General features: G+C 38.2%; 1 protein-coding gene across 1 annotated transcript in view; it reads right to left on the bottom strand.

The window, feature by feature from the left end:
- SDK1 (sidekick cell adhesion molecule 1) overlaps positions 1 to 26,438 on the bottom strand; it is a 420,137-nt gene that overhangs the window by 273,392 nt on the left and 120,307 nt on the right. The window contains exon 4 of the mRNA XM_054390916.1: positions 23,543 to 23,690. Within this exon, the coding sequence (XP_054246891.1) occupies positions 23,543 to 23,690 (148 nt within the window). The remainder of the gene's footprint in view (positions 1 to 23,542; positions 23,691 to 26,438) is intronic.

Raw genomic sequence — 26,438 nt, 5'->3', positions numbered from 1 at the left:
GACTGCTGTAATTCCAGATACTTAATTGCAATTACAAGCTCCGTTTTGAAGGAAACTGTAATTCAGCACAGTGACATGGTCCTAAAGGCTTCCTACCAAAGAAAAAGGTAAACACAACATTGCCCAGAAACGTTTACCTAACAACATCATAGATATCTCTGCTGTTTACCATAGAAGATAATCACCAGGCATGGAAGTGTTCAAAGCATTCAAATAAACCCCTTACAAGAAAAATGGTATTTTGGTTTAGTTTTCTGTTGTCATGATCTCTTCTGTGACTGAGCAAGGAGGTTTCAACAGTCATCAGTTCTATAGTTGACATCTAAGTAACCCAGGAATCTGCTAAACTGTGGAACCTCTTCAACAGAAGAGGAAACTGATGAACTGTGTTTTAACCCAAGAAAACGTTCCATGCTAAACATGGTTATTCAGTGCCTTTGTTGATGATTCATGAGCTATTGCTCTGGACTGATGCATGGCTAAACCCCATCTCAAGCAAAGTGTCTCTATTATACATTAAACCTTAACCAGCTCAACACAGTGATAATAGGGCAGATTGTGAAAATGCTTCAGCAGCAAACTGTGGAGAGAGGAGTTCAAGACTTTTCCTCCACTTGTATTAGGAAAGGCTTAGAATTTTTGCCAATGCAGTAAATTCAGTTAAAGATTTAAAGACATTTCTGTATCAGCAAAAGCCATGAGTAGTTTTATCAGTAATATCTGCATACAGGTGAAACCTATCTCTGAAAAGAAAAAAAAGAGGGTTTTTAGCATTTAAAGTTTATTTCAGGATAGAGGTATAAGTATTCCCATGCTACTAATGCACTGCTGCCAGCATAACACCCAGCAAACCTTTTCTAGCTGAGCCCTTTGTGAAACCGCCTGGAAGAGGAAAGTAGTAAGAGAAACACATACTGCCCTCTTTGCAAATCAAGCTTAGAGAGTCAGATGAATAACCTGAAAGATCATACAAAAAGTTTTTACTCTTTTTTTTTTTTTTTTCCTTCCAGGACTCCTGGACTCAAATTGTCTTCCTCTACCAAAAGTGCTACCCCTTGATTATAAAAAAAAAAAAAAAAAAAAAAAACACTTGCCAAGTTGTTCGTTTCTTTCCTTCTTTCCAAGAGCTTCCATTTTTCAATCAAATTTCATCCTGTACTTACCTTGTCTAATATCTCCAGATGTTCTTTAGCAGTTCTTCAGCATTCTATCAACTTTAGCATACATAATCTCTGAATGTTACCACAGCACTATTACATTTAGTCTCTCTCATTTCTACAAATATTAATTTCTCCAAATATTAAGTTATATAAGAGAATATAAAAGAGAATTTCTCCAAATATTAAGTAGGAAAGATTTTCATGGATCTGTGTTGTCATAGCAAAATTGTTCCCTGTTTATATTAAACTTCCCCCATTTTTTCCCCTAAGCCAACATCTTTGAAGACAAAAAAATAAGTCAGTGTTGTATGCTACCCTCCTGCTTTCTAAGAGCACAAAGTACTCCCACTTCTTTGTTGTTTGTAATACTCCTTAGGTAATCTGTGCTAAATAATCACATATACAATTACACAAAGCTGTGTGATATTATGCTGCTTTTTATTAAGCATTATAAGTAAGAACATACTTTATTAATATGCTATGATACTGTTAATAATTAACTTAGTATTTTAACAACAGCAAAAAAAACACCCAGACCTAGTAAATTTCTGGAGGTAGACAATATCAGCAGGTTCAAAAGACAATTGCTCAAACTCATGTGCAGCAAATCTGTAACCACATACTAAAAGAACTGGGAAGAAATGAACCCTCCAGCATCCCTAACACAAGAACTCTGGATGCTGGAGGAAAAGGGAGACCACCTGCATGCTTTCCTTAAAGAGTATCTCATTTTGCTCCTGGCAAGACAGAACAGTAGCCTTGATGGACCATTACTCTGAGCCAGCAGGGCATTTCTTATATTCTAATGGAAAACCTATCTTTGCTAAAAGCCAATTAGACAGATATTATTATCAGGTTAGGACAATCTGCAGATGGAGATTCAAAGTTAGTAGCAGTCAGAGAAATATAACTCCTGTTAATTGAATGCTAATTATATGTGCAATTATTCTGGATTGCACTGAGCAGTAAGCCACTGTGTTAGAAGTTAGTGTTCAGTGGAAGTCCATCATTTGAGAATTTGGACCAAAAATTGTCAGATTCCTCAAGATCATTTGAGATATATTTTTTCTTTAGTTATTCACACTGCATGATTTAAGCTCATGGACAAAACTTCCCCCTCATAATCTGTACTTCAAGGACAATTAAGATGAACCTGCAGAGGAGGAGAGCTAGTCCCTTTTTACCTAGGGGAAGGGGGTTGCAATGTATAAAACACTAATGCTGTGGGGAGGCACGTGGGGGGGATGGGATACATGTCATCCTACTTCAGGTACCATTGTACAGAACTACCTGAAACACATCCTAAAATCAGCAACTCATCACTCAGAAAAGTGGAGCAAGTTCTGTGAAACCAAAGGGTCAAACTTCTGTGATTTCTAGGGTTGTACAAACACAGCTTCAGTGAGAGCCAGATGAAAACACAAAACACCAAAAGCCTTAGAGGAACAGCTCAGGTCCTGGAGCAGCACAGTAACACAATCTGCATTCCATGATATGAATCTAAGCAAGGAAACTTCCGAGAACCATTCACAAAGGTAAAAATACTGATTTATGCAGTAAATAATGAAACCTTACAGTCCATGCACTGCAAATGAGGAGGGGGAAAAAGGGGGAAGAAAAGCAAAAAGAGTGAAGGAAAAAACCCAAATCTTCACATTTCTACTTTTCACAGCTTTGCTTTGCTAGTCTGTATCATTTCATTGATGTTGGCTTAAAGAACAATGTTTTCTCACCTTTGTCCTGACTAAATTGCTATGCCTGACAATTTGAATGGGATTTCACCTGAGAAAATATTATCCTTTACCCACCTTATTGCTATTTGTGTTCATTTTTCTTTTCTTAAATTAACATTGAAAACCATCAGGTCCATCCATAACAATATCCTGGAATTAAGGCTGTGTATGTCAATATAACTACTTTTTCAGAAGTTTCATTGATCTGCCTTTGTATGTGGACAGAAGAAAAGATGTAAAGACTTTATTTAAAAAAATAAATAAATAAAATCCTTAGATCATAGAATTATCACAACAGGGATAACAAAAAAAAAAACCCACCACAACAGTTACTGAACTGTTTAATGCTACAGAAGAGGACAGAGGAGGCAAACAAGAAATAAATGTTTCAGAGGGGTATTAATGCTGAATATTTCTGACAACATTTTCAAAGAGTTGCTTCCTCATTCCTGCTTCACCAGTAAAGCAATGATAGAAGCAATGAATCCAAGTACTGTAGCTCCAAGAATCATGTTGCCTAATTGGCCAGAGGAAAACCCGGATAATAAGTCACTAAAAATTGATGTGATTACTGTTTTTCTCTCCTAAAACCCACTGAGTTGGGCCAAAGGAGGCTTACAGGGAGGTAATTTACCTGGTACAGCCCTGGTCCAGCAGGGAAAAAAAAAAATTATGCAGTGACAGCAACATGTGCTCTGTTCCCAGGACAGGTTAAGAGCCAACACCAGGAAAGAGAGGAGAGAAAAATGACTCCAGTCTTTCCACATTATTTCCAGAGTCTATCTCCTTAGTTGAATCTGCATACATAGAACCAAAGCTCAGGCAGAAACAAATCCGTAAATGACACTCTACAGAATTAAAGTAGGGAGAACTTACCCTTTTTTTTGTTGCTACAGTGCCCAGGACTGATGTCCTTTAATGAGGCTGCCATTTGAGACATTCTTTGGGTTTTTTTTTTGTTTGTTTTTTTAAGCTTGGAATTATACTGGCAGTCATAAGTCTTTGATTTTAACAGACATTGAAAGGTTGTTTTTTTTGTTTGTTTGTTTGTTTTTTTAAGACTAACATTGGTAGAGAAGAACCAATCAGCAGGGTCCTTTAACACACAATAAATCACCAAGTACATCTTCTATCCCTGCCCATGGCAGGGGGCTTGGAACTAGATGATCCTTGTGGTCCCTTCCAACCCTGACTGATTCTATGATTCTATCTGCTCCATACTATTGTGTGGGTTCTAACTATGGAAGCAGATAGATGGATAGGGTTTGTTCTAAATATAGAACATTTCCATCTGTCCTAAATCACAGATTCATAGAATGCTTTGGGTTGGAAGGCACCTGTAAAGGTCATCTAGTCCAACCCCTCTGCAGTGAGCAGGGACATCTTCAAGTGTTTCCAGGGATGGAAATCTCCCACCTCTATGGTGATAACTGTAAGTATTTCCAGTTTGCACCCAACAATAGATCCACACTTGATTTAGTTTAAATTTGCTGCAGCTACACTTTAAAGCTTTTGCATTATCCAGCAGCTTGAAATGGAGGCAGATATTAGTTACATCAAAAAGTTCTCCTGCATGAGAGCCACCAGTTTGCAATTCATATGGAGGAAGCATCTTCTCATGTAATTCAGTGGCACATCAGTGCAGACTGTAACAGCTTGCGATTCTCAGCCCATTTTTGTGGAACAGTTGCAATACAGCAAAGTAGGTCAGCATCCTTCCCCCCATAAGGTTTAGCAGTAAGTTCCCTAAGAGAAAGCTCAGACACTAGATCAAAGGCACACCTAGACTGACACACTCAAGGAGCCCTCCAGGATATGCTTCCTTACAAAAAAAAAAAAAAAAAAAAAAACCACACCCACAAAACTCTTGTTGGGTTCCAGAGGAGCTGAAGACCCACATAAATGAAACAGTAACATTGCCTCCTTGTTGTACTTTACAGCTCCTTGAACACTGCTGTTATACTCTCCAAAGACTGTAATTGAAAGTTATAAGTTATAAAAACTGATTTATTCTGGCTGAAGGACAATTTAAAACCGATCAGAACTCACTGAAATTTAAAGTTTAAAGCCCACATCAATAGTTCCATCCTCAACATTTATTTAAAAGAGGTTTTGAGCAGAGCAATATGATATTATTTAAAAAAAACTAATTCAACAGTTGTTTTTACTCCCTCAGAGAGCAGATATTGCCTGTCATATAATTAAGTGAATATGCCAGTGACAGAATACACAAAGCAGCAGGGAGCAGAGGAAAATACTGAAGCTTCTTGCAGCCCAGGAGCTGTTGGGCTCACCACAGTGAGAAAAAGCTGCCTAATCCATCAAGACAAGAGAATTAAAAGACATGATCAGAAAAATAAGACACTGCCAGGGAAACACTCCATCAGTAGATTTGGTATTGGGTGTGAATGAATCCAGATGAAGCTCAGGGAATTTGATGATGCATCACAAAACATACTGGAACACTTTGCTTCACATAAAGGCTTATTTAAAATTGATAAGTCACTTAATAATACACCTTGAACAGCTATATGGAATAAGTGGAGGATGTTTGTGGAGCTTCAATCCACACTAAGAGCATAGTATCAAGAACTCATCTGCTCTACTCACACCAGCCTATTGTGCATGCATAGCTGTAGACACCTTTGAGATCTGTCTTTCAGTTATGAGACTCTCTCCAATCAACAGCTATGTCATATGTATTATCATATATTATGATTATGTATATGCTCCCATATAATCAATATTAAAACCCTCTATGAAAGGAAATAAAAGCTTCTTTCTCATCTCTGGACCAAAGTGCACAGGAAGTTACAGACTGGTGAATTTTGCTTCTGAAAGAAATGTCCTTAGAAGTTACTGTTCTAAATATCCAGATTTCTCAGCACAAGAGATGTTTAACACTGTAACTATCAAGACAGGAGTCCTCCCCATGAGATACAGAACTGCCTTTAGCACACCATATTTCAGACACCATAGCAGCCAGTAATGATTCCAATATTTCTTAGCCTATCTCAGCTCCCTGTCCCTGACCTGGTGACACTGCATTATGTTCTTCAGCAATGCCATCAGAAACCATTGTCTGGGTTCACAATAAAGTCACACATATATTAAACTGAAACACGTTAGCCAAAAAAAATATAAATATCTATATTAGGAACTTTTCACAGATGTGGGTGAACCTTTGTTTCATTAAATTTAAAAATATATTCAATAATCTACTCACACAATGCCATTGTTCAGCATTTCTTGTCTCTTTTCCTCAAACATGACAAAAGGCATCTGAGGCCAAAATCCAGACTGCTTTTGAGGAAGGGAGATGACCCTCAGAGAATTATTACCCTCCATCAAAACTTTCCACAGTCTATGTGGTAAGAGGTTGCTTGCCTTATACACTGAGTGTGGACATATATATCACATTACTGGCTTGAACTCAGTCTGAAAATTGTGAAGGATGTACCAAGAACTCAGATTTCACATTGGTGGACTCCTGGCAGAAATGCTTCTCTGAACACCAAGTGAGCTCTAACCAAGATTCATGAGCACTATGGAAAACAGTTCCTGAAAGGAACCAAAAGGAGAGGAGGAAGGAAAAAAAAAAAAAAAAAAGGATTTAAAGTAACATCAAGTCAATTCCTCATGATAACTGACATCCAGGTTAGGAGAATAGCACTGGCTATGTTAGCACTGCTTGCTCCCTTCCTTTCTGGACATTTTGTCTCTTTAAGTCTCTTAAATCCAGGACAAGTTTCTTCCTATAGCAGAGGACATGATTTGAACAAGTGCTCTGCTCAGTACAGTCAATCAATAAAACTGCCACAGCTGCTGGCAGCCCTGTGACCACAGGCTGAATAAGACCAGGGAATGGCTGTGCCCACATGCATTTGTAGGAACCATGGAGCAAACAGGTACAGAGCCAGCTGCATGCATTTCTCACTGTCTTCCACTTCAAGGGCACTTCCCAGGGGATATTTTTCTCATGGTGATTTTGCTATGGCATTATTTATTCTCATATTCTGTCAATAAACATATTGATTTTTTTCCACCTTTTTTTCAATTGACTGATGAAAACTCTGGAGACATTTCATAGGAAAAAAAAAAAAACCAACCAAAAACTTTCAGAAGCTTAGACTAAAATGGCAGAATGCAAAAATGAAAGCCCAGCATAAAAGTTAGCTTATGAGCAAAGTTAATAACATATTAACCATTTTTCAAGAAGGGAAGCAATTCTTCATGGTCCTGCCAGGGGAGATCAGCATCATCAGAATGCTAAACTCTGACACTGATCTAATTGGGCCTCCAAAGTCATTGCCACTCTCTGTGTGTGGCCACATCCTACTGGTGAGGTAGCTGGAAACAACAGTAAATTTTGAAGCAGCATATGGCTTATGACAGAAATTAGACTCAGAGTCATTTCAGTTGGAAAAGACCTTTAAAATCAGTGACTCCAACAGTCAACACAACACCACCACCACCACTTTCCATGTCTGCACATGCTTTGAACACCTCCAGGGGTGGAGACTCCACCACCTCTCTGGGCAGCCTGTTCCAATGCCCGACCACTCTTTCAATAAAGAGATTGTTCCTAATAGCTAACCTAAACCTCTCATGGTGCAATCGGAGGCCATTCCTTCTTGTTCTACTGTTAATTAAGAAGGAAAAGAGACCAACATCTACCTTACCATGATGCCCTTCTGAGTAGAGAATTGTAGAGAGCCTCCTCTTTCCAGACTTTTCCTCAACTGCTCCTCAAAATACCTCTTCTCCTCACCCTTCAGCAGTTTTATTTCCCTTCTCTGGACCCACTCTAGCCCCTCAATGTCCTTCTTATATTGAACTCAGGTGTGTTCCCCTGGAGACTGCTGTTACATCACCTGTGATCAATTCTACTAATTCAGAATCCAGTACTAACATGCAATTTAAAACATTTTTTTCACCTGTGACTCATTGCAGCAATGCTCCACACATGAGAACAATTTTCTGGAAGCTTCCAACTACCATGGAATTTTTCTTAGGGATTTTTTTTTTTAAACCACTGATTAAAGATACTCATGAAAATAAAACTATAGCTACTAATTGTTGAAGTTGTAAGGGAATATATTGAGATGATTATCAGCTTAATGAAGCTGGCATTGAAATACATTTTCCTGATCTGCTTACTCTGTGTACTGTGTCTCCTAACTGGATAATACACTGTGTTTCTACTCAGCCTCAATAAATAACAGACTGATCTCCCTTGTTTGCAAATGACAGCAAACAGTTCCAGGAAAAATAACAAAACAAACAAGCACAACATGCAATGCAAGTATCAACCATTTCAGTCACAGTGAAAATAAGCTTTATGGAGAAATGCTTAAACTTGATGCCAATTTGTAATTGCAAATCTAATTCTGAACTATATGCTAACTAAAAATAAAGCAGGGTGCAAATTCCATAAATTTGTTGGTTTGTTTTTTTTTTTTTTCCCAAGTGGAAATCCACTCAGAGTGATTTACAAAGCTAAGTTATGCACCCCTTCTGGGTGTTAAAGCATTTCAGTAAAGGTCACTGTCCCTGAACAAGTTTTTCAATGCATTTTTTCTTGTTCTGTCTTTATTTACTGTGTGAATTGAGAATAACCTTTTCTCCACTGAATGTGCAGAGAGAGGAAACTGTTTGGTTTTGACTTCCTACTACCAATCTACCATAACCATTGAAAACTTGGCCTGTGAGCATCCAGCTTTTTACTTCATGCATATATTCCACCTTCAATTCTCATTTCCCTAATAGAAATCTTCCTTTCCAGGCTCTGGAAATTTCACAGCACACATAATAAACCACCTTGCAAGAAAACACAGTGAAAGAGGAGAGCTCTAGCTCTAAACTACTATTACAAGGTTCCTAATGGGAAGGTTCACTGTGAATATAAAGTATTTAAGGGTACTTCCCACACCTGATCAGAAGGCTATGAGCTTATGTGGACACAGCCAGGCTGGTACTTCCAATTTGTGCCATGATGAGTGAACTAAGCAACACAGCCTGGTTTTTCAAACATACTAAAGGTAGCAAATGTTACTAGTCTGGTACAAATTTCAGTAACAAATAGAGATGGTTAAAAAAAACCCAATACTGTTCTTCATTTCTACAGTGGGGCCCCATCCCTAGATATATTCAAAGAGAGGCTCAACAGCACTCTGGGCAGCCTGGTCTAGTTGAGGATGTCCCTGCTGACTGCAGTGGGGGTTGGACTGGATGACCTTCAGAAGTCCAACCCAGACCATTCTATGATTCTATATAGAAGAAATTAACTCTTGGGTTCCACAGATAATCAGTCTGTAGCAGTCCTTGGCATAACTTTGAATTTACTGATGTTCTGAAAGCTGTACACATGTTAACTAATTAATCTCAGAAAACACAAAGTAGATTTGTAAGTATTAGCATACTCCCTGAAGCATGAGATTTCATTACCTTTACCATTATTCTAGCTTTCATAAAGATGAGTGTTAACAGTAACATAGAATGATTCAAAGGAAAAAAAAGAAGAAGAAGGAGGTAGTTAAGCTAGAGCATTTGATTTTAAAATCTTCCAGGAGCTGCAACATTCCAAAGCTCAAGTGCAAACACACAAATAAACATTCCTGTAAATCTACTGAACTTGTCACTGCTACAACTAGTGGCAAAAAACCCAAGCACCCCAAATAAACCCAAAACCCAGACATTGCCCATATGTCTTTCATGATTTAAATATCATGCTCAACAAAGCTTTTCTAATGCCATTGCAAATGGCTGCAAAGTCTGTTCCAACTGCCAGGAAAATAACTAAAATGCAGGATGTACAAGACATGGTACAATACTCTTTCCATGTTCTGAAAATAATGAGACATTTTCCTTGTCATTCTCTGGATTACTTTTGCTTCTCTATCCTGTACAGGTTTGATCAATTATATTTGACAGTTCGGTATGAGAATATGTAAATAGATACCTGTAATGGCATTGTAATATTTTTATGCCCTTATTTAAGGCACCTAATACTAACTTCACTGTTAACAACACTGATGGGCAGGTGTTTGCATTATCAATAAAGGAAATTAGAGATTCCAAGTGCTGCAGTTCAGTCCTGCTCAGTATTCTGAGTAGGAAAACAGTTTGTTCATGACAACATTCAGTTAGAAATGTTACCTAGAAAACACAATTACATGATTCCATTCTCTCAAATCTTTGACCACTCTATACAGAAGTCATTGCAGAAATATCACTTTTTAATGTAGAAGCCTGAATTCTGTGAAAGTATGAATCTAAATTCAGTTTTAAGCAGTTGATGTTTGTAACACAGTTTCATTTTCATCTTGGTACCTTGAAGGGTACTGGAGAGATTTGTAGAAATGTAAAATGCTAATTCTAGAATGTACCATGAAGAGTCCAGTCAAGTGATTGTGTCATAAATGCCTTTAAAATCTGACCACGTTGCTTTTCCTCACTGCTTAGCACCTGTTTCAAAGAACTGCTGCACATAGGAATGAAGCATTCTTCTATAAATTGTTTATTCAATTAAACAGTGCTTAACTAAGATACACTTTCATAATCTTCAAACAGAGACTGGATAAATATTTATGCAAATAAATGCAGTAAATACACCACATGCTTAAAGAAAAGTCCAGGGTTTAGAACTGTTCCATTAAAACACTGTGCAGGCTTCATGCTTGCAGTACAACAAGCAAAATGAGTCAGGGAGTCAGCAAGTGCCCAATCTCCCATGAACACTACAAAAATTTCCCTGAAAAGCTGACTTTTCACAATATTTTAAAAATTAAATAAAGGTATACTACACCCTGACTCGTTTTGTTGAACTGTCTCGACAAATAAGAATTATGTGGGGCTAGGTTAGAGATTCCTATCAAGCTGGAATTAATAAAAACTGGATTCTTACAGAACAAGATGCAAAATAATGAGATGGATTTGCTTTTTTTGACTGAGGTACAAATACATTTTCCATACAAATGGTCAATTCAGAGTTTGGAAGGGTAAATTCTGGACCATCCTGATGTTTCTAGAATTGGCTGATGTTGAATGAATTGTGATACAGCAAAACTGCCAAGCACAAAGCAGGATTTATTTCCTCATGACAATCAAATAAGGAAGGTTGAGAGGAAAAACAAGTGTTAACTGATGTGAACCATTATAGGGCTTTGGAAAGAGAAACAGAAGCCCTTCACATAATACAGAAATAGCTTGGAACAATGCTGGTATCAATTAGCAAGCAATTAAACCTTCTCTTCTGGTTTGTTCTATTTTGAGCTATTTTAGAAAGGTTCCTATTTTTCCTTTCTTTCTTTCTATTGCCACTGATTCTTCTCACTATATCCACTTCAGTTAAAACACCACAGAATGGAGGCTGACTCAGCAGATCTGGGTTCCTCACATATCCTGCACACTAGAAAGGAGCACCTCATTGCTGCAGTGAGTCACAACTCAATGGTTGGGGAGGCAACACTTCACATCTCTAAAGAAGTGATTTCCTCACCTGAACGTACTCCAGCCTCTGCATACCTTCCCCTCCACTTTATGGCTAGCACAGCACAGGCTAAAATAATCTGTGATAGTTGAAAGATTAAAGTACAAAGAGCTTTTGAAGTGTGACTATATTAAAGGAGCAGGGAAGTGTTAGAACAGAAAGTAAATGTCAAAGTGAGGGGGTGCACCTTCAAAGCTCACCCAATGCACTATACTTAAAGATGTAAATTTAAGAAACTTATTAAAATACTAGATTTTATATTAGCATTTATAAAGCACAAGCCCAGAGTCCTTTCCATAATTCTGATAAATCCCTCTTGAGGTTTAATAAAAGAAGATATTCAACATGTCAGTAAAGAGTCAATGGACTTTTTCATTTGATGGTCCAGAGGTGAGTAAAAATGCAATTCTTTGGAAAGCACTTGTACATTACACAGAGGAAAGTTTTACTATTGTGTTATTTCAGATGAATACATGAAATTGTAGAGAATTTTTTTAAGTGCAAACTATTAGCAAATTATCCAGGATCTAACTTGTTAGCTCCAGATCTGCTGTCATACTCCTTGACCATTTTACATCAAGCATATGCTGCTTGTATTACAGAAGTTATACATAAATACAAGGAACAGCAAATAAAATGTTCCATCTTGGCTTTTGGTACAAAATAATTTCTCTGTGCTGTCTAACACAAACCTATCCAAAGAACAACACCACCAAAAAAGTACTGCCTTTGATGAACGGCTACATTTTACTATAGAAATGATTAAAATTCCCACCTACCAGTAACAGAATATATCAGAACAGATTAAGTGAATATCCCATTGGGTGCAGCAGGCTTCAGAGTCGATGACAGCAGCCTCAGAGATCCCAGGATTCATTACTGTCTCCCAGTGAGAAAGAGAGAACTCTAAAAGGTGTTTCTCCATCAGAAATTTTCCTACTGATGGATGAAATAATTTTAAATTATTCCTACTGATGGATGAAATAATTTTAAATAATTAAAAACATCAGGAATTGTGTTGAGATTCTTTCCCAATCCAGTATTTTCTCTGTAGGCTTTTGAGAGAAAGCAAGACACATCCTACATGCTTGATTTTATTTTTCTCCATTCTGGAATTGTTTCATGAATAAAAAGTGTCTTCCCAAAGAGACAAGAGGATGACAACTGAAATTGTACCTTTATGGATCTTGATTAGTGAACCTTCAACGCCATGAAGGTTTTTACTTAGTGAAATTAAGACTGACAGCTTTGTATTAGAAGCTATCAGGCATTAAAATATTAAACTGCTACTTCTCTTCATTGAAACAAGAAGATTTTGCTAACTCCCTGGTTTTATTAAATCAGCAGTGGCATATGATCTTATTTATTGGGCTGGAATTTTTAGATCATCAATGTACAGTAAAGGCCTACTTACAAGATCTCTTCAAAATATTTGCAATACTTCTACTAAAAAATCAGATTATTAAAAATAAATTTATTTAATCTTTGGGTGGTGCTCTTGAATCCATAGTTGGATCCAGTTAGCACCAGATCTAGGACCCAGCATGTTGGTTGCACAAGATTCTTTGCTCACACTCTCTTGCTGTGTACTCTTACCCAATGCTTAGCAGGTATTTAGCATCCCCCTTGCTGCAGCATGTTTTTAACTACAGGTATGCATGCAGGCAAACTCATCTCTTCAAAAACATAACTGGATTTGTTCATGATTACATTAAATGTGAGTAAGTTATTGATAAACACACTGACACAAAGATGTGAGAGCAGATATTTCGTTCAGAAAGTGGGGTTTATGGTATGTGTTGCAACAGTGAATTATATGAGCAAAGATGAGTTCCTGTGAAAGCAAAGACTGCACACAGAAGTAAGAATTGAGAATTTTCAAAGCACTTGCACTAACCTCCAAACAGTCTAGATTTGGGACAGAAAGAATTTGTGGTGAGGGCTACAATCACAGCTATAAAGACTAGCCAGACTTGCAGCAGGATTAGCACTGGAGTACTTCCATTTCGGGGTCAAGCAACAAATCAAAGAACTGTGCCATTTTACTAGAGAACAGCTCATTTACCTAAACTTGACCCAAGTAAGACCCAGTGTATTTGCAGCTGCCAAACAAGGCTAGTGAATGCTCTTGCAAGCTTCTACAGTAGTTTTATGGGATGCTTCATGTTAATGTAAACTGATTAGAGATAATTTGAGAGCCTGGGGAAATCGATTTTTCTCCCCTTGTGCCTCAGCACTAGATGGAGCATCTAATCCTTTTCTCACTTCTCCTATTTCACAAGACAAACCATTCTCAGTTTCATTCCAGCATGTTTATTAGTACACATGATCTGGTTTGCCCCAAAATACATCCTTGCAAGCCAACTTCCAGCTGTGATAACAAAAACAGTATTAGAAGATGGGAGAAAATGATAGGGTTGGTTGGTTGGTATGAGGTCTTGCAATATAACAGCTTTTCAAGATTTGAGATTTGTCTTAAGTGGCTGCCTTGCTTCTGAACCAAAATAATGACAAGCCACAAAAGGAGTGGTTTTCATTCTAAAACAGCTGAAAGGAAAGGGGGGGAAAAAAAGCTGTCTAGATCTGCATATTAATACTACATTCAATTAGTTGCCCAATTATTCTCTTTGATACTCCATACAAATCTACAGCAAAACAGCATATTTAAATCCACACTACTGCAACTACTACTTATTAATTTGCTAAATGAGTTTTACAAATGGTGGTGGTTATATGACTACCATTTCTCTTGGGTTTGCCTCCTTTCCTTTCTCTCAGCTGTTTGTGCTGAGGTATGATCAGCACAAGCTCGATCCAGATTCATGCTTCTCTTTCAAATCAAAGCTAATGCTTGCAATGTGCAGGGAGCAGGATAGGCACATCTGGCCACACTCACCAAGGGGAGGACAGTAGATAGGGCCAGCAGCAGAGGAAGGAGTTAGGGAGATGCAGCACAAACAAGTGAGCCCCTGAGCTAGGAGATCCTGCAGAGGTGGCGGTAGGGAGGGTATAGAAACTATGATAGAAGATTCAGGCAAGGAGGAGGAAAATGTTTGGGATACATAAGGCAACTGCTTCAACGGAGATAATTAATGCAAATGTGACAAGGTGTCTAAGTGCAGAGGTGAGAAGAAGGGGATGTATCTGAGCTGGGAACAGCCTAAAAACCTGACTATAGGTGACTGAAATAGTTAGGAGATGGGAATTACAGACAGAAAAGGTTCATGGAGCTCTGAAATACATAAGAATTAGGAGTATTTGAGCTCAGGAGCAGGAAGAAGAGCTGCAGACTTCAGTAAATTGTTGTTCTGAGGCATAAGATATGGAGGAAATAAGACTTTGGAGAGCAGAATTCCAGGATAAGAATACCAAGGGATCATGATGTACCTGGTACCCCTGAAAGTGGAAACCTCCACCTATCTTTTGCACCCTCAAGGCAGGAAATTTTTTTATCAGAGTCCTAGTTAAGAGAACAGTAAGGACACTTGGTGGAAACATCCAATATTGACTGCATATGTTGGAGATTATTGACATTTTCTCTTTCCTTGATCATAACATTTCTGCTAAGCTGCGAAAAACATGAATAAAAAATCTAAATAAATTAAAATGAAATGTACATAGCATTTTGAAAGTGTATTATAAGGTTGTTGCTGCACTATCTGTTGGGTAAACAGAAAATGCAGCTGTCTAACAACAGCCATTGAAATTTATAAGTATCCCAATAAACTCCGTTTCTTGTCGCTGCTGAGGCAGTTTTCAGTTCCCATGGCAACAGATGATGGATTGCCAAAAATGAGATTTGATGTTTTAAAATAATCAGTGATTTGAACTAGTGATTATTATGAAAGTATTGCACTCTCCTTCCAGTGAAGGGGTATTATGCTGGGAGTAGGAAAAGAACACATGGCAGCTGGCAGACAGCAAGAGAGTTGTTAAAGTTCTTGCAAATGGTATTGGTTGCTGAACGACAAAAGCAAATGTGGTTTCTTGAACAAAAACAGTGGGCAAAAAGCTAGCAAAACTCCATTTTGAAGAGTGAATAGCCTTTCAAGTGCTATTCCTAAATAGGGTCTCCTTTGTACCTCTATTTTGAGAATGCAAGAAGAAAGGAACATACAAGTAGAAAGTGTTGGGTATTTCTTCTCCTGCTTTTTGAGCTCTGAGTTTATTTGTCAATTACACATTCAATCCCAATCCAATAAATACAACACTACAAACAACCTCCAAGTGTTTGCAAGGTTCAGTTTTGCAGTGACCTGGGGGGTAGGTCCAGAGGGGACATATATTTGGGAGGAAGGTGGCAATATGGGGGTTTTGGTGGGAGTTTGGACTGAGAGTAAGATTTTGAGGAAGAAACTACAGAAGAATGAGGCAGCTGATGGCATGGTGATGGGGGAGGTTCTCTGATCTGTTTGGGAGGCTGGCTTTTGTTCCCATTGGGCTCCACAATGAGATGGTGACATGAACATGGGCCACACTCTCAGAACGCTCTCTGGCACCCTCTCTGCCATGTGAGTGAAAGCTGAAGACCATCACTGTCAGACCACTGTCTTCCCAACTCCTTACCCACCAATTCCACCTATGACTTGCAATCATTTCCCCAGGCCATGACATTTTCTAAGCTTCTCTCTCTACCTTTTCTTTCCTCCATCAAGGTAACACCACAATCCATCTCTCTCCTGGCATCCACAGATTTCACACCTACATCTGTCTTGACCCAGTCATGGTTTTGGTCATTTTGTTCAGCCACATGGAAGGGGAGGAGAGGTATGCACTTCCACATTTCCCTTTCTTACCCTTTCACCTTGCTACTGTTATGATGAACACTAAGCTGATCTATTCTACTGTTTCCTCACTCTAGTGACAGGGGGTTAGAGGATAAAGCTGAGCAAGTGATGACTGTGATCACCCCAATAAACAGATGCCTGGTCTATGTCTAGAACTGGTCCTGACATGCAAAACAACAGATTGGTGTAATATATAAAAATAGACAGAGGCATATATTAAGAAATAAAAGGTAGTGCTGACATGCAACAGACAAATAGATTTCATAGGAATATTGGCAGAGTTTCACTGTTTTTTTTTTCTCACTTCTAATTGCAAGATGCCTTTACAAAGTTCCACCAGAGCCAAAAATCTCCTCTCTCACACAGCTCAGATAGACCTGTGAAACCTCACACAGGGCATTTACAATTTATTTAAATTCATTTGGAATCTGCTAGGTGAAGGCCAAACATAAAACAGCTAAAGATTCCACTCACAACTAAGGATCAGAGATAAGCCATGGGCAGGCTGCCAGCTTCTCCCTTTCTCTGCAGCATTAATTAATGTAAGGTCTGCTTCACATTTGCTTCCATGTACCAAATTCTTTAAATTCAACTTGACTACTGTCAACAAAGTAGACTTGATGCAGATCAGCCACAAAAGCCACAGCACATCCCCAGAGTGCAAAGTTCTGTCGTTGATAGTTGGGGTTTTTTTTTGTCTTCTTGAATCACACAACAGTTTTCCATATGAAAGTCAACCTGCTCAATCCATGGGCTTTTAAAATTATTCCACATAAATTTGTATTAGAAAATCACAAGCTTGTATTTCCTAACACCTTTGTACATCATACACAAACACACTAGAATCAGGAGGAGACAGCATTTGTCCATTGCTGCATAGAAGGAGCATTAATAATCCTTTGTAGTATACAGCCAGAAGTACTGACAGATATATTTTACTTCAGTCAGCTTTGATTAATAAAAGTTAATTGGTAAACATAAGACATCACCTTCTGCTATATTTGATAAGTCACAAGCATTTTGCATCTATTTCCATAAAAATGGAGATGTGTGAGGGGCCACAGGAGATAAATTGTTCCCAGGGATTTGTGAACAGTTGCCACTTTCTAAGCATAAAGTAATAGTTTTTGTTTTCCTATTTGCTTTTAAGAATGACTGCAACACTGTTAAATGGTCTTAGAGTGGCTGCATGTTAAAATATTTTAGATAGAGTAACTCAAAGACAGATGGAAAAATGTTTTTTAGTTGTTAAAGGTTTATATTCATAATTTGTCCCAAATATCATAATTAGTTCTGATTAGGAAATGCAACAGATGCAAGAAGTGAACCCCACAACACAATGAAAATGAGTCTTCATGTCCACCCACCTTTAATTTGGCTCTGATTTTTCAAACATGGTGTGTAGTTCATTTTCAAAGACTAATGCTATAAATGCTTCTTTCATAGTCCATATTTTCTCTCTCAAAGTACATGTGCCCCCAGAAAGCAACAAACTCATAAATCAATTTCTGCTGCAAGCTGTGATAACTAAATCATACTTAGAGCAAAAAGGTTTCCTTCTAGTGACACTTCCATTCCCTTTGTTTTACAAATTCCAACTCTATGATTAATAAATGCAGTGGCACAGTAAATGACTCTTTTCTCTCACAACGTGATCTTCGTAGGAAAAATAATATCCAACAGTCAGATTTTTCTCCATAGACAATGAGCTTTAAAGTTTTATTGAAATTTACAGCTGTTGAAGATTGTGCTGAAAGATACTGTGAGCAGCTGAGGCCCATTAAAACACAATACTAGTTTTGAGCATCCACTCTTTTTCCTAGCAAAAAAAAAAAAAAAAGGATTTTTTTTTTTCAGTGCTAGCATAATGGTAGCAACTTCCCTTGGCTTATGGAAAAAATATATAAAAAAAAAAAAAAAACCAAAAAACTTATGTGGTTTGTAGTCCAAATTTGTAATGAAACATATTGGTCAAATCCCAAGATGTGCCACACATCTCACCAGCTGGAGTATCTCTCTTGGGAAGAATCCACTTCCAAATGAGCCTTGCTAAAAGGCATGTTTTTTGCAGCAATTTTTATTCCACTGTCCTTCTTCCTCCCTTTGATGGGCTGTGTTGCCCCTACACACCCTGCATTCAGCACACACATGGTCCCCAAATATGACTCATTTCTCCTCTCCCTTCATCTAACCAACACCTGAGATTTCACCCTAAAATGTTAAGAGGTCCGAATAAATTAATTTTTGAAACACATGCTTAAAACCTGTGGCAAACAAATTATGAGCAGAGAGAAAAACAGAGAGGTTGAATCTAAACAAGGCAAACAGCTTTAGAAAATAATCCTGGGATTTGCTTACCCTGAGGTGTTAATGTTTTCCTCTATTGAACACAGTAGACAATAAGGCTCAAAACAGTCCACTGACAGCATCCAGGATGACTCAAACTGAGTACTTGAAGAGATGATGGGAGATTTCCCTACAGTCTTTCATATGCATATGAGCCTTGGGGATAACAGTAAAATTTGATGTAAGATGATTCCTACTGCTGCCTGTTCCTTCAAATGGAAATTACTCAACGCAGAAATCTGGTCAAATAAATGAATACCAAGGTACTAATGAATTTCAGTTTCAGGAAATCATTTAGTTCTACAAAATATTCTTCTTTTTAAAAGTACTGAGTTTGAAATTAATCATTGAATGGTTGGGGTTGGAAGGAACCTTAAATATCATCTAGTTCCAACCCCCTGACAGGAGCAGGAACAGCTTTCACTAGCTCAAAACCCTGTTCAGCCTGGCCTTGAACACTTGCAAGGATGGGGCATCCACAACCTACTCCAGTGCCTCACAATCCTCAACACAAACAACTTCTTCCTAACATCTGTAGTGAATAAACTAACAAAAAATGTCTTTTAAATCTAAAAAATGTCTTCTAAATCTTTTAAATTCTAATCTAAATCCACCCTCTTGCATTTAAAACCAACCTCCCTTGTCCTGTCACTCCATGCCCTTATAAAATATTGCCCCCCCAACCATCCCATAAGCTCCTTTTAGGTACTAGAAGACTGCTATAGGGTTTATATTGTGGAGCCTGTAAAAATGGTATGGACAGACAAAAACAGCTGATAGGGTTTCTGTAACATCTCTCACTGCTGAAAGGTGTCTCTCCATAATGTTAGCAGACTTAAAAGACCTGCAAACTGTGGAGATTTGAAAGCATTGCTCAGCTAATACACTGCAGAGTTGACAGTCTCTGAATTTATTATTCACTAATGCTAATCATCACAATTTTAATTAAAGTATTATCCAGTGTATGTGAAAAGCAATTATGTGCAACTAGCAGAAGTTGCATGGCAGGCTAGTATTTGTAGAGAAATGCATTTCTGGCACTGCAACTCCTCCTATGAAAATGAAATGGTGTTTGCTTTAAACTGAAAAAATATATGTGGGTCACTGTGAGCTGCTATCATCAAGGCAAAAACAGAGCTAATGCTAATATCCACCCCAAATCTGCTGCACTATTCCTAGATATTTTAATTTTTCTCATTTTTTAAAGCCTCTTTAGCTACAGCTTCCTTTTTTGGAGACTGTAATTCATATATTTGCAGATTTACTTTAACAAATGGCTGGTAAATCTGGACCAGCTTTGCTTGTTTGCAAGGTATTATGAGTGTTCAAACCCACAGCAAGTGGTATTTGACAGTTGCTTGTGCCTAACACATTTTCATTCCACAATATGTCAGCACATTTATTACCTATAAGAGTTGGTAACGACCACATGCGTTCAAATGCATACTGAATTGTTCTTACTGCAAAAAGAGATACTAAACTGGTGCATAACTAAAGGCAGGGCAATTCATCTTCTCTCTCTAGTGGGATGAAATGCATTTGTAAAGGGTTTTGGTTCATTAACAGTTAACTAAATGGCAAAATGTCTACCCAGCTGAAAGGGATGATCTGGAAATGACTTCATATGCCAAAAATCAACTTTCCTATTTTGTGTCAGAGGTAATTCCAGTAACAAAAGGCATAAGATAATGTTCATCTAGCTGCAGCTTCCTGGGGGGGGAGGAAATATCTTAATTGTAAGGAAGTTAATGAAGACACTAATAATGACTTCAGAGCAGAAGTTTTCTTCTTAAAAAGAAACCACCAATAAATGAATTGATGGTTAGAGGGAATCTTTTCGGTAAAAAAAAGTCCTTCACTTAGAAAAAGGTAGGAAAAAAAAATCCTCAAAGAGTACTGAGAATTTAATTCTTCAATATCAGAACTGAAAGGCAATTGTAGACCTTGATGGTGCTACTGTCCTTTTCTCCTCTCTGAGGTACTACACACTCCTTGTGTAAAGAAAGTTAAATGTGCTCTGCTTTTAAGTTTGATGAAGTACACTCAGGCAAGGCAAGCTGAAGACTTGACATCTGAGAGTAGCAATTTCTTTTGATGCTGTTACCTTTAGAGAAGCCATTGTTTTCTGTAAGATGTGAGGGTAAACAGGTGAAATCATCCCATCAGTCAAGCCCCTGGATAACAGTGGAGTTGTAATTCCACTGTTGGTCTGCTTGTGTGTTTGGAAAACATTAATCTGTCTAGGTGTAACGTGAAGTCTTTTCTAAAACTTCTTGAGTAATTTTCCTGTAAGATAATAATAATAGTAAAAAAAAAAAAAATACCCCACCCCAAACCCCAATTCTTTTCTTTGTTTGTCTTTTGCTGTTGATCTTTTGGTCTTCTCTCTGGTTCATTGTTTCATAATTTTCTAGCACATACATGAGCCAGCAGTATGCCATTGTGGCCAAGAAGGCCAATGGTATCCTTGGGTGTATTAGAAGGGGTTAGTAGATCAAGAGAGGTTCTCCTCCTCCTATACTGTGCCCTGATGTGGTCACATCTGGAATATGTGCCCAGTTCTGGGTCCTTCAGTTCAAGGACAGGGAACTGCTTGAAAGAGTCCAGTGCAGAGCGACAAAGATGATTAAGGGAGTGGAAGATCTCACTTATGAGGAATGGCTGAGGGAGCTGGGGCTCTTTAGCTTGGAGGAGTCTGAGGGGTGACCTCACAAATGTCTATAAATACGTGAAGGGTGAATGTCAGGAGGATGGTGCCAGGCTCTTCTCACTGATGCCCAATGATAGGACAAGGGGCAATGGGTGCAAGACAGAGCACAGGACCTTCCATGTGAATGTAAGTAAAAACTTCACTGTGAGGGTGACAAAACACTGGAAGAGGCAGCCCAGAGAGGTTGTGGAGTCTCCTTCTCTGGAGGCATTCAACACCCACCTGGATGGGCTTCTTTCCCCAGTCTGTAGACACAGCAGTGATGTCACTCTCAGCCATCATTAGAGCTGACAGAACAGCTGATTGATTTACCCAAATAATTTTAAGCTTGTTTAAGAAGATTAAAAAAGCTTTATATTGATTTAGCAATATAAGGTACTTTTAATCACTTTAAGGAGCATTCATACAAGGTGGCTGTATCAATTTAACTGATCAGTTTAGCAGGGGATCCAGTTAGATCACCTGCTAAACTGATCAGTTAAATTGATACCCTTTTGCCTATGGAAAAAAAATGTTAAATGCACAACTTGCTCCTACAGAGGCCAGACAAACGTCCTCAAAATCCTTTCAGACTGAATTTCTGACCAAGGAAATAAAATATAGGTGGAAACCTTTGGGTATATTTTACCCCTGCCACAGAGCTGAGTTTCACACTATTCCCATTTGCACATATTACTACAGGTGCTAGGAATTTCAAGTGATTTTACTCAGACCCATCAGGGTAGCAGTAAAGCACATGAAAATTGGGATTTTATATTAATGAATAACATCACTTATAGCTCTCCTTGCAGTTTGCCCAAACTGCAAGAGAACTCACACAAATTTCATTTTTCAGACACTGTGTGCATGCCTAGGTCACTCTGTTCTCTTCTCCCACAATAGATCCCAGGAAACTCTCAGATACCTGGATAACAAGGATTTTCCATTCTCAGATAGCTGGATAATAAGGATTTTTCACCACCTGCAAATTTTTCATTTGTGTATTCTCAGCATTGACAAAAAAAAATTTGTAACGTGGTAGGAGTGGAGGAAGTAGATTCTTAGTGGTTAATAACTTAGGATTTGTCACTTAGCTCTCTTCAAGAGATTGCCCAGAAACTCATTGTTTCATCTTCCAGCTGTTTTCCATCAAATTACTATTAAATTATTCATCAATTATTACAGAGTTTCTTCACATCCCTGCAATAGCAATTTTAACAGCCTGGAATACTAACTTTCAGGTATAAAGAAATGCACATAAACAGCAGTGAAATATCCAATACAGATTAATAAAATTAAAACCCAAGAAGAGTTTTCCCTTTCTCATACAAACTCTAGAGACTCACCACTCCTTGTAGAACTTAGCAATATCCTATTACCACCAGTTGCTAGCACATACATCCCTTTGAAGGCATGAAAATATCATACACAAATAACCACTTGGCATTTCAACACTTTCCTCATAAATTAGTCAAGTAAAGGAAAGATTTTATCTACATTTTTTAAACTTTACAGCTAACTCCAAAGAAGACTGTGCAGGTAAAAACACAGGATAGCTCCATAACTGTTTCAGGAAAGGACAGATAAATGAGCATGCCTGGAGATAACAACTAATCAAAGTGCAAGTACTGTGCCATTAGTGGGTGAGCTGCTGATTAGTCAAAAAGAAATAAAGCTGTCATTTTAGGCTAAAAAGGTGAGTTAAAAATAAGCAATATTTAGAATTTTATGAGGAAAAGAGTATAAAGCATAACTCCATGTAAAAGAAAAAATAATCAGAAGGAAAGGGAAAGAATAAAAGTGAGAAGGGGAAGGGAGAGGGAGAGGGAGAGGGAGAGGGAGAGGGAGAGGGAGAGGGAGAGGGAGAGGGAGAGGGAGAGGGAGAGGGAGAGGGAGAGGGAGAGGGAGAGGGAGAGGGAGAGGGAGAGGGAGAGGGAGAGGGAGAGGGAGAGGGAGAGGGAGAGGGAGAGGGAGAGGGAGAGGAGAGGAGATCTCAGCTTTTACTATGTTTGTCCACTCAAGTGGGCAATACTTGAGAGATGAGCATTTCCTTTTCCAAAGAGTGGAAAAGAACAGCATGAAGGAAGCGCAGGCATTCTGCACATCTATTCCCTTATGCTGCACCAGCGCCATTAAAACCACATGAATTATTTTGTCAGACTGCTTAGGAAGTTCACAGATGGTCTTAAAATAGTCATTTATCTCAAACTTGGTATGAACAAGGCTCCTTTATTCTCTTTAAACCTTAAGTAGTGTACTTAAAATGTAAGTTGTGTTATCAAATATAATTAATCATCTTTTAGGCTGTGTGCATTTTGAGCTTTAAATTGACTTACATTCTGTTGTTTGGTATAATCTTGTGCCCATCTCTAAACCATGTCACTTGTGGTCTTGGATAGCTGACTATCTGTAGGAAGTTCAGCACTGCAGCTTCTCCCTCTGTCACTGTTTTTTTCTGGTTTGTGTCCATGAAGTTTCCCATGTCTAAAAAAAAAAAAAAAAAAAGAATAATTACAGTAAGAGCCTCAGAAGTTCTTGTCCCACTTCCCAGTTGTTTTCAGTGGACAGAGAAATAACTGTGTTTTACAAGAGTCTTTGGCATTGCTGTAATCAGTCAACATGACACTACAGATCTAGAGAGTTTTGATGAACACAGATTTGGATGAACACAAGGCAAACCCAGTGCAGCAGTCAGTGGTACCCCATAGCCTCAGCCTTCTTCTGCAACAACTGAGTGGCTTTACCTGACAGTGGCACTTTAATGGAGATTTCTGGTGTGGGTTTTTCTAAATGAATCTTAGCACAATATTGAAAAGAAGAAGTCCTGTGCAATGCAAAGGAATGCCAATGGTTTATTTAATTTTATCAATGTTTTGGTCATCTATTTTTTTTTAATTCTTTTATCCATAGCTACTCAAACAGACAAGCAGCTGCATCCCTTGTAGTCAAACCAATGGATAATCAAATCTATGCAAATAAACCACTAGACCCAAATGGATATCAAAATGACAAGGCTATAGCCTTGTTGGTAGCTATTAGTTCTTCTGGCACTACACTGTGATTTAAATAATGCATCTTTGACATTCACAAAGACATCAGCAGTATAAAAGAGCAATTTTTACAAAAACTTTAATGGAAGGAAGAAAACCACAACTGCAGAACCTCTGTCTCTGAAGGTTTTATTTCATAGACAAGTTCATGTATCTTTGTAGTCCCTCTAAAGATTCAGTGAATGTTTTCTTCTTGTACTTCTTGTTGAAGGCCAACAGCATCCTGGCTTGTATCAGCAACAGTGTGGCCAGCAGGAGTTGGGAAGTGATCATGTCCCTGTACTAGGCACCCATGAGGCCACATCTCAAATACCAGGTTCAGTTCTGTGCCCCTCACTACAAGATTGACACTGAGGTGCTGGAGCAAGCCCAACAAAGGGCAATGAAGCTGGTGAAGGGTCTAGAGAATAAGTCTTATGAGGAGTGATTGAAGGAATGGGGATGAAGTCAAGTAAAAAGGAAGCTGAGATGGGACCTTATCACTCTTTACAGAGTGATCCCTGAAAGATTGGAGCCAGGTGGTAGGCAGTCTGTTCTCCCAATGAACAAGCATTAGAACAAGAGGAAATAGCCTCCAATTACACCAGGGGAGGTTTAGGTTGCTCAGTAGGATCAAATTCTTCCCTGAAGTGGTTGTCAAGCGAAGTGGTGGAGTCTCCATCCCTGTAGATGTAGCACTGAGGCACATGGTTTAGTGGGGACCCAGCAGTGCTGATTTAATGATTGTACTTCATGACCTTAAAAGTCTTTTCCAACCTAAATGATTCCATGATTCTTTTGCTTTTTGTGTTGCATTCCTATCCACTAAAATAAACAGCACTGTAGGTTCCTCCTTAGTTACCCTCCAAAGAACACCTATGCCTTTTAATTTGCTTTGAACCAAGACACTGACACACACAGAGCTGTTCTGCTTTCTGCCACTGAATTCCCTTTTTAACAACCACAGTGTTCTTTAAAAGTTCTCTGCTGCAGAAAGGCATTGCAGAAGACACTGAAATGTAGAATACTACTCTCAAGTCTGTGGATGGCAGGAGATGAGAAGAGACAGAAGAGCAGAAATTAAAAGCACATGGTATATTAAAGAAGCTTTAATCATCTTTGTGATTTCTCAAGTTATTTATTCAGACATAATCAGCATTGTACTTCCTCTGTTGCTCCATATTTCTTACAACTGTAATCAGATCATGTACTTGAAAAGAAGTTTCAAACTGCGTAGGTGGATCTAATTAACTTCACTGTCATATGATTATTTTAGTCTTCACAATCCAAGAGTTTTTAGGCCCATTCTGTAATTAAGATTTACTCAGCAGTTTTCTCACAAATATCTGTTCCTGTTCAGTTAAGTAATATGTTAGCATGTGTTGAGAACATTTTTTTTAATTATTTAACAAGTTCCCTGCCTCCTCAGAGCTCCAGGAGATGGAAAATAGCTCAGATCTTTTTTGGTGCACATTATAATTGTGTCATTCAATTTTTCACTAGAAACCTTGAGTTTAAGTGTATTTGAGAAGTATTCTCTATCCAATGGCAAAAATAGTTCATTGTCTCTGAACTCTTCTGAGTCAAACATCTAACATACAGTTGCTGGTATCTTTTGATGACTGGATGACTTTAGTAACCCCTTGCAATGCTGCTTTCTGATATCTTTTCAAGAATAACCAAAAAGTATCAGGTACTTCATTAGAACTGCACAACTTAAATCAATTAGTTTAGAACAAAACCATTAAAATATGGAAAACAATCATATGGCAGCACTCTCTAACCTGGGTAGAGAGCAAATGGGATATTTAAAATTTATAGGACACTTTAATCTGCAGAAATAAAGAGCAAGTTTGACAACTTTCACTAGAGAAGCCACATATGTCCTATGCATCACTGTAGGTTCAAGACCAAAAGTCTCCCAAGTCATGTTTGATCTGCTTTGCTTTGTCTCAGTGTCCTTATCAGTGAAAATAAATAACTCAATAAATAGATTGCTAAATTCAGAGATGTCTCAAGAGGTGGCTTTTTAGCCTTGTTCAGCAATGCAGAACTACAAATTAAATGGGAGAAAAATAAAACCAAAGTAAACAGTTGCACTTCTGTCTCTCTCAAGAACAGCCAAACACACACACCCCAAAAAAAGCCTGAAGAAACAAAATACTTTCCTGCAAATCTTTCCCTCATTCAGAGGGGAATAAAG

The sequence above is a fragment of the Indicator indicator genome, chromosome 22 (genome assembly GCF_027791375.1).
Source record: "Indicator indicator isolate 239-I01 chromosome 22, UM_Iind_1.1, whole genome shotgun sequence".
Classification (NCBI taxonomy): domain Eukaryota; kingdom Metazoa; phylum Chordata; class Aves; order Piciformes; family Indicatoridae; genus Indicator; species Indicator indicator.
The sequence above is the reverse complement of the archived record's forward strand: the minus strand, read 5'-3'. Positions and strand labels throughout refer to the sequence as shown.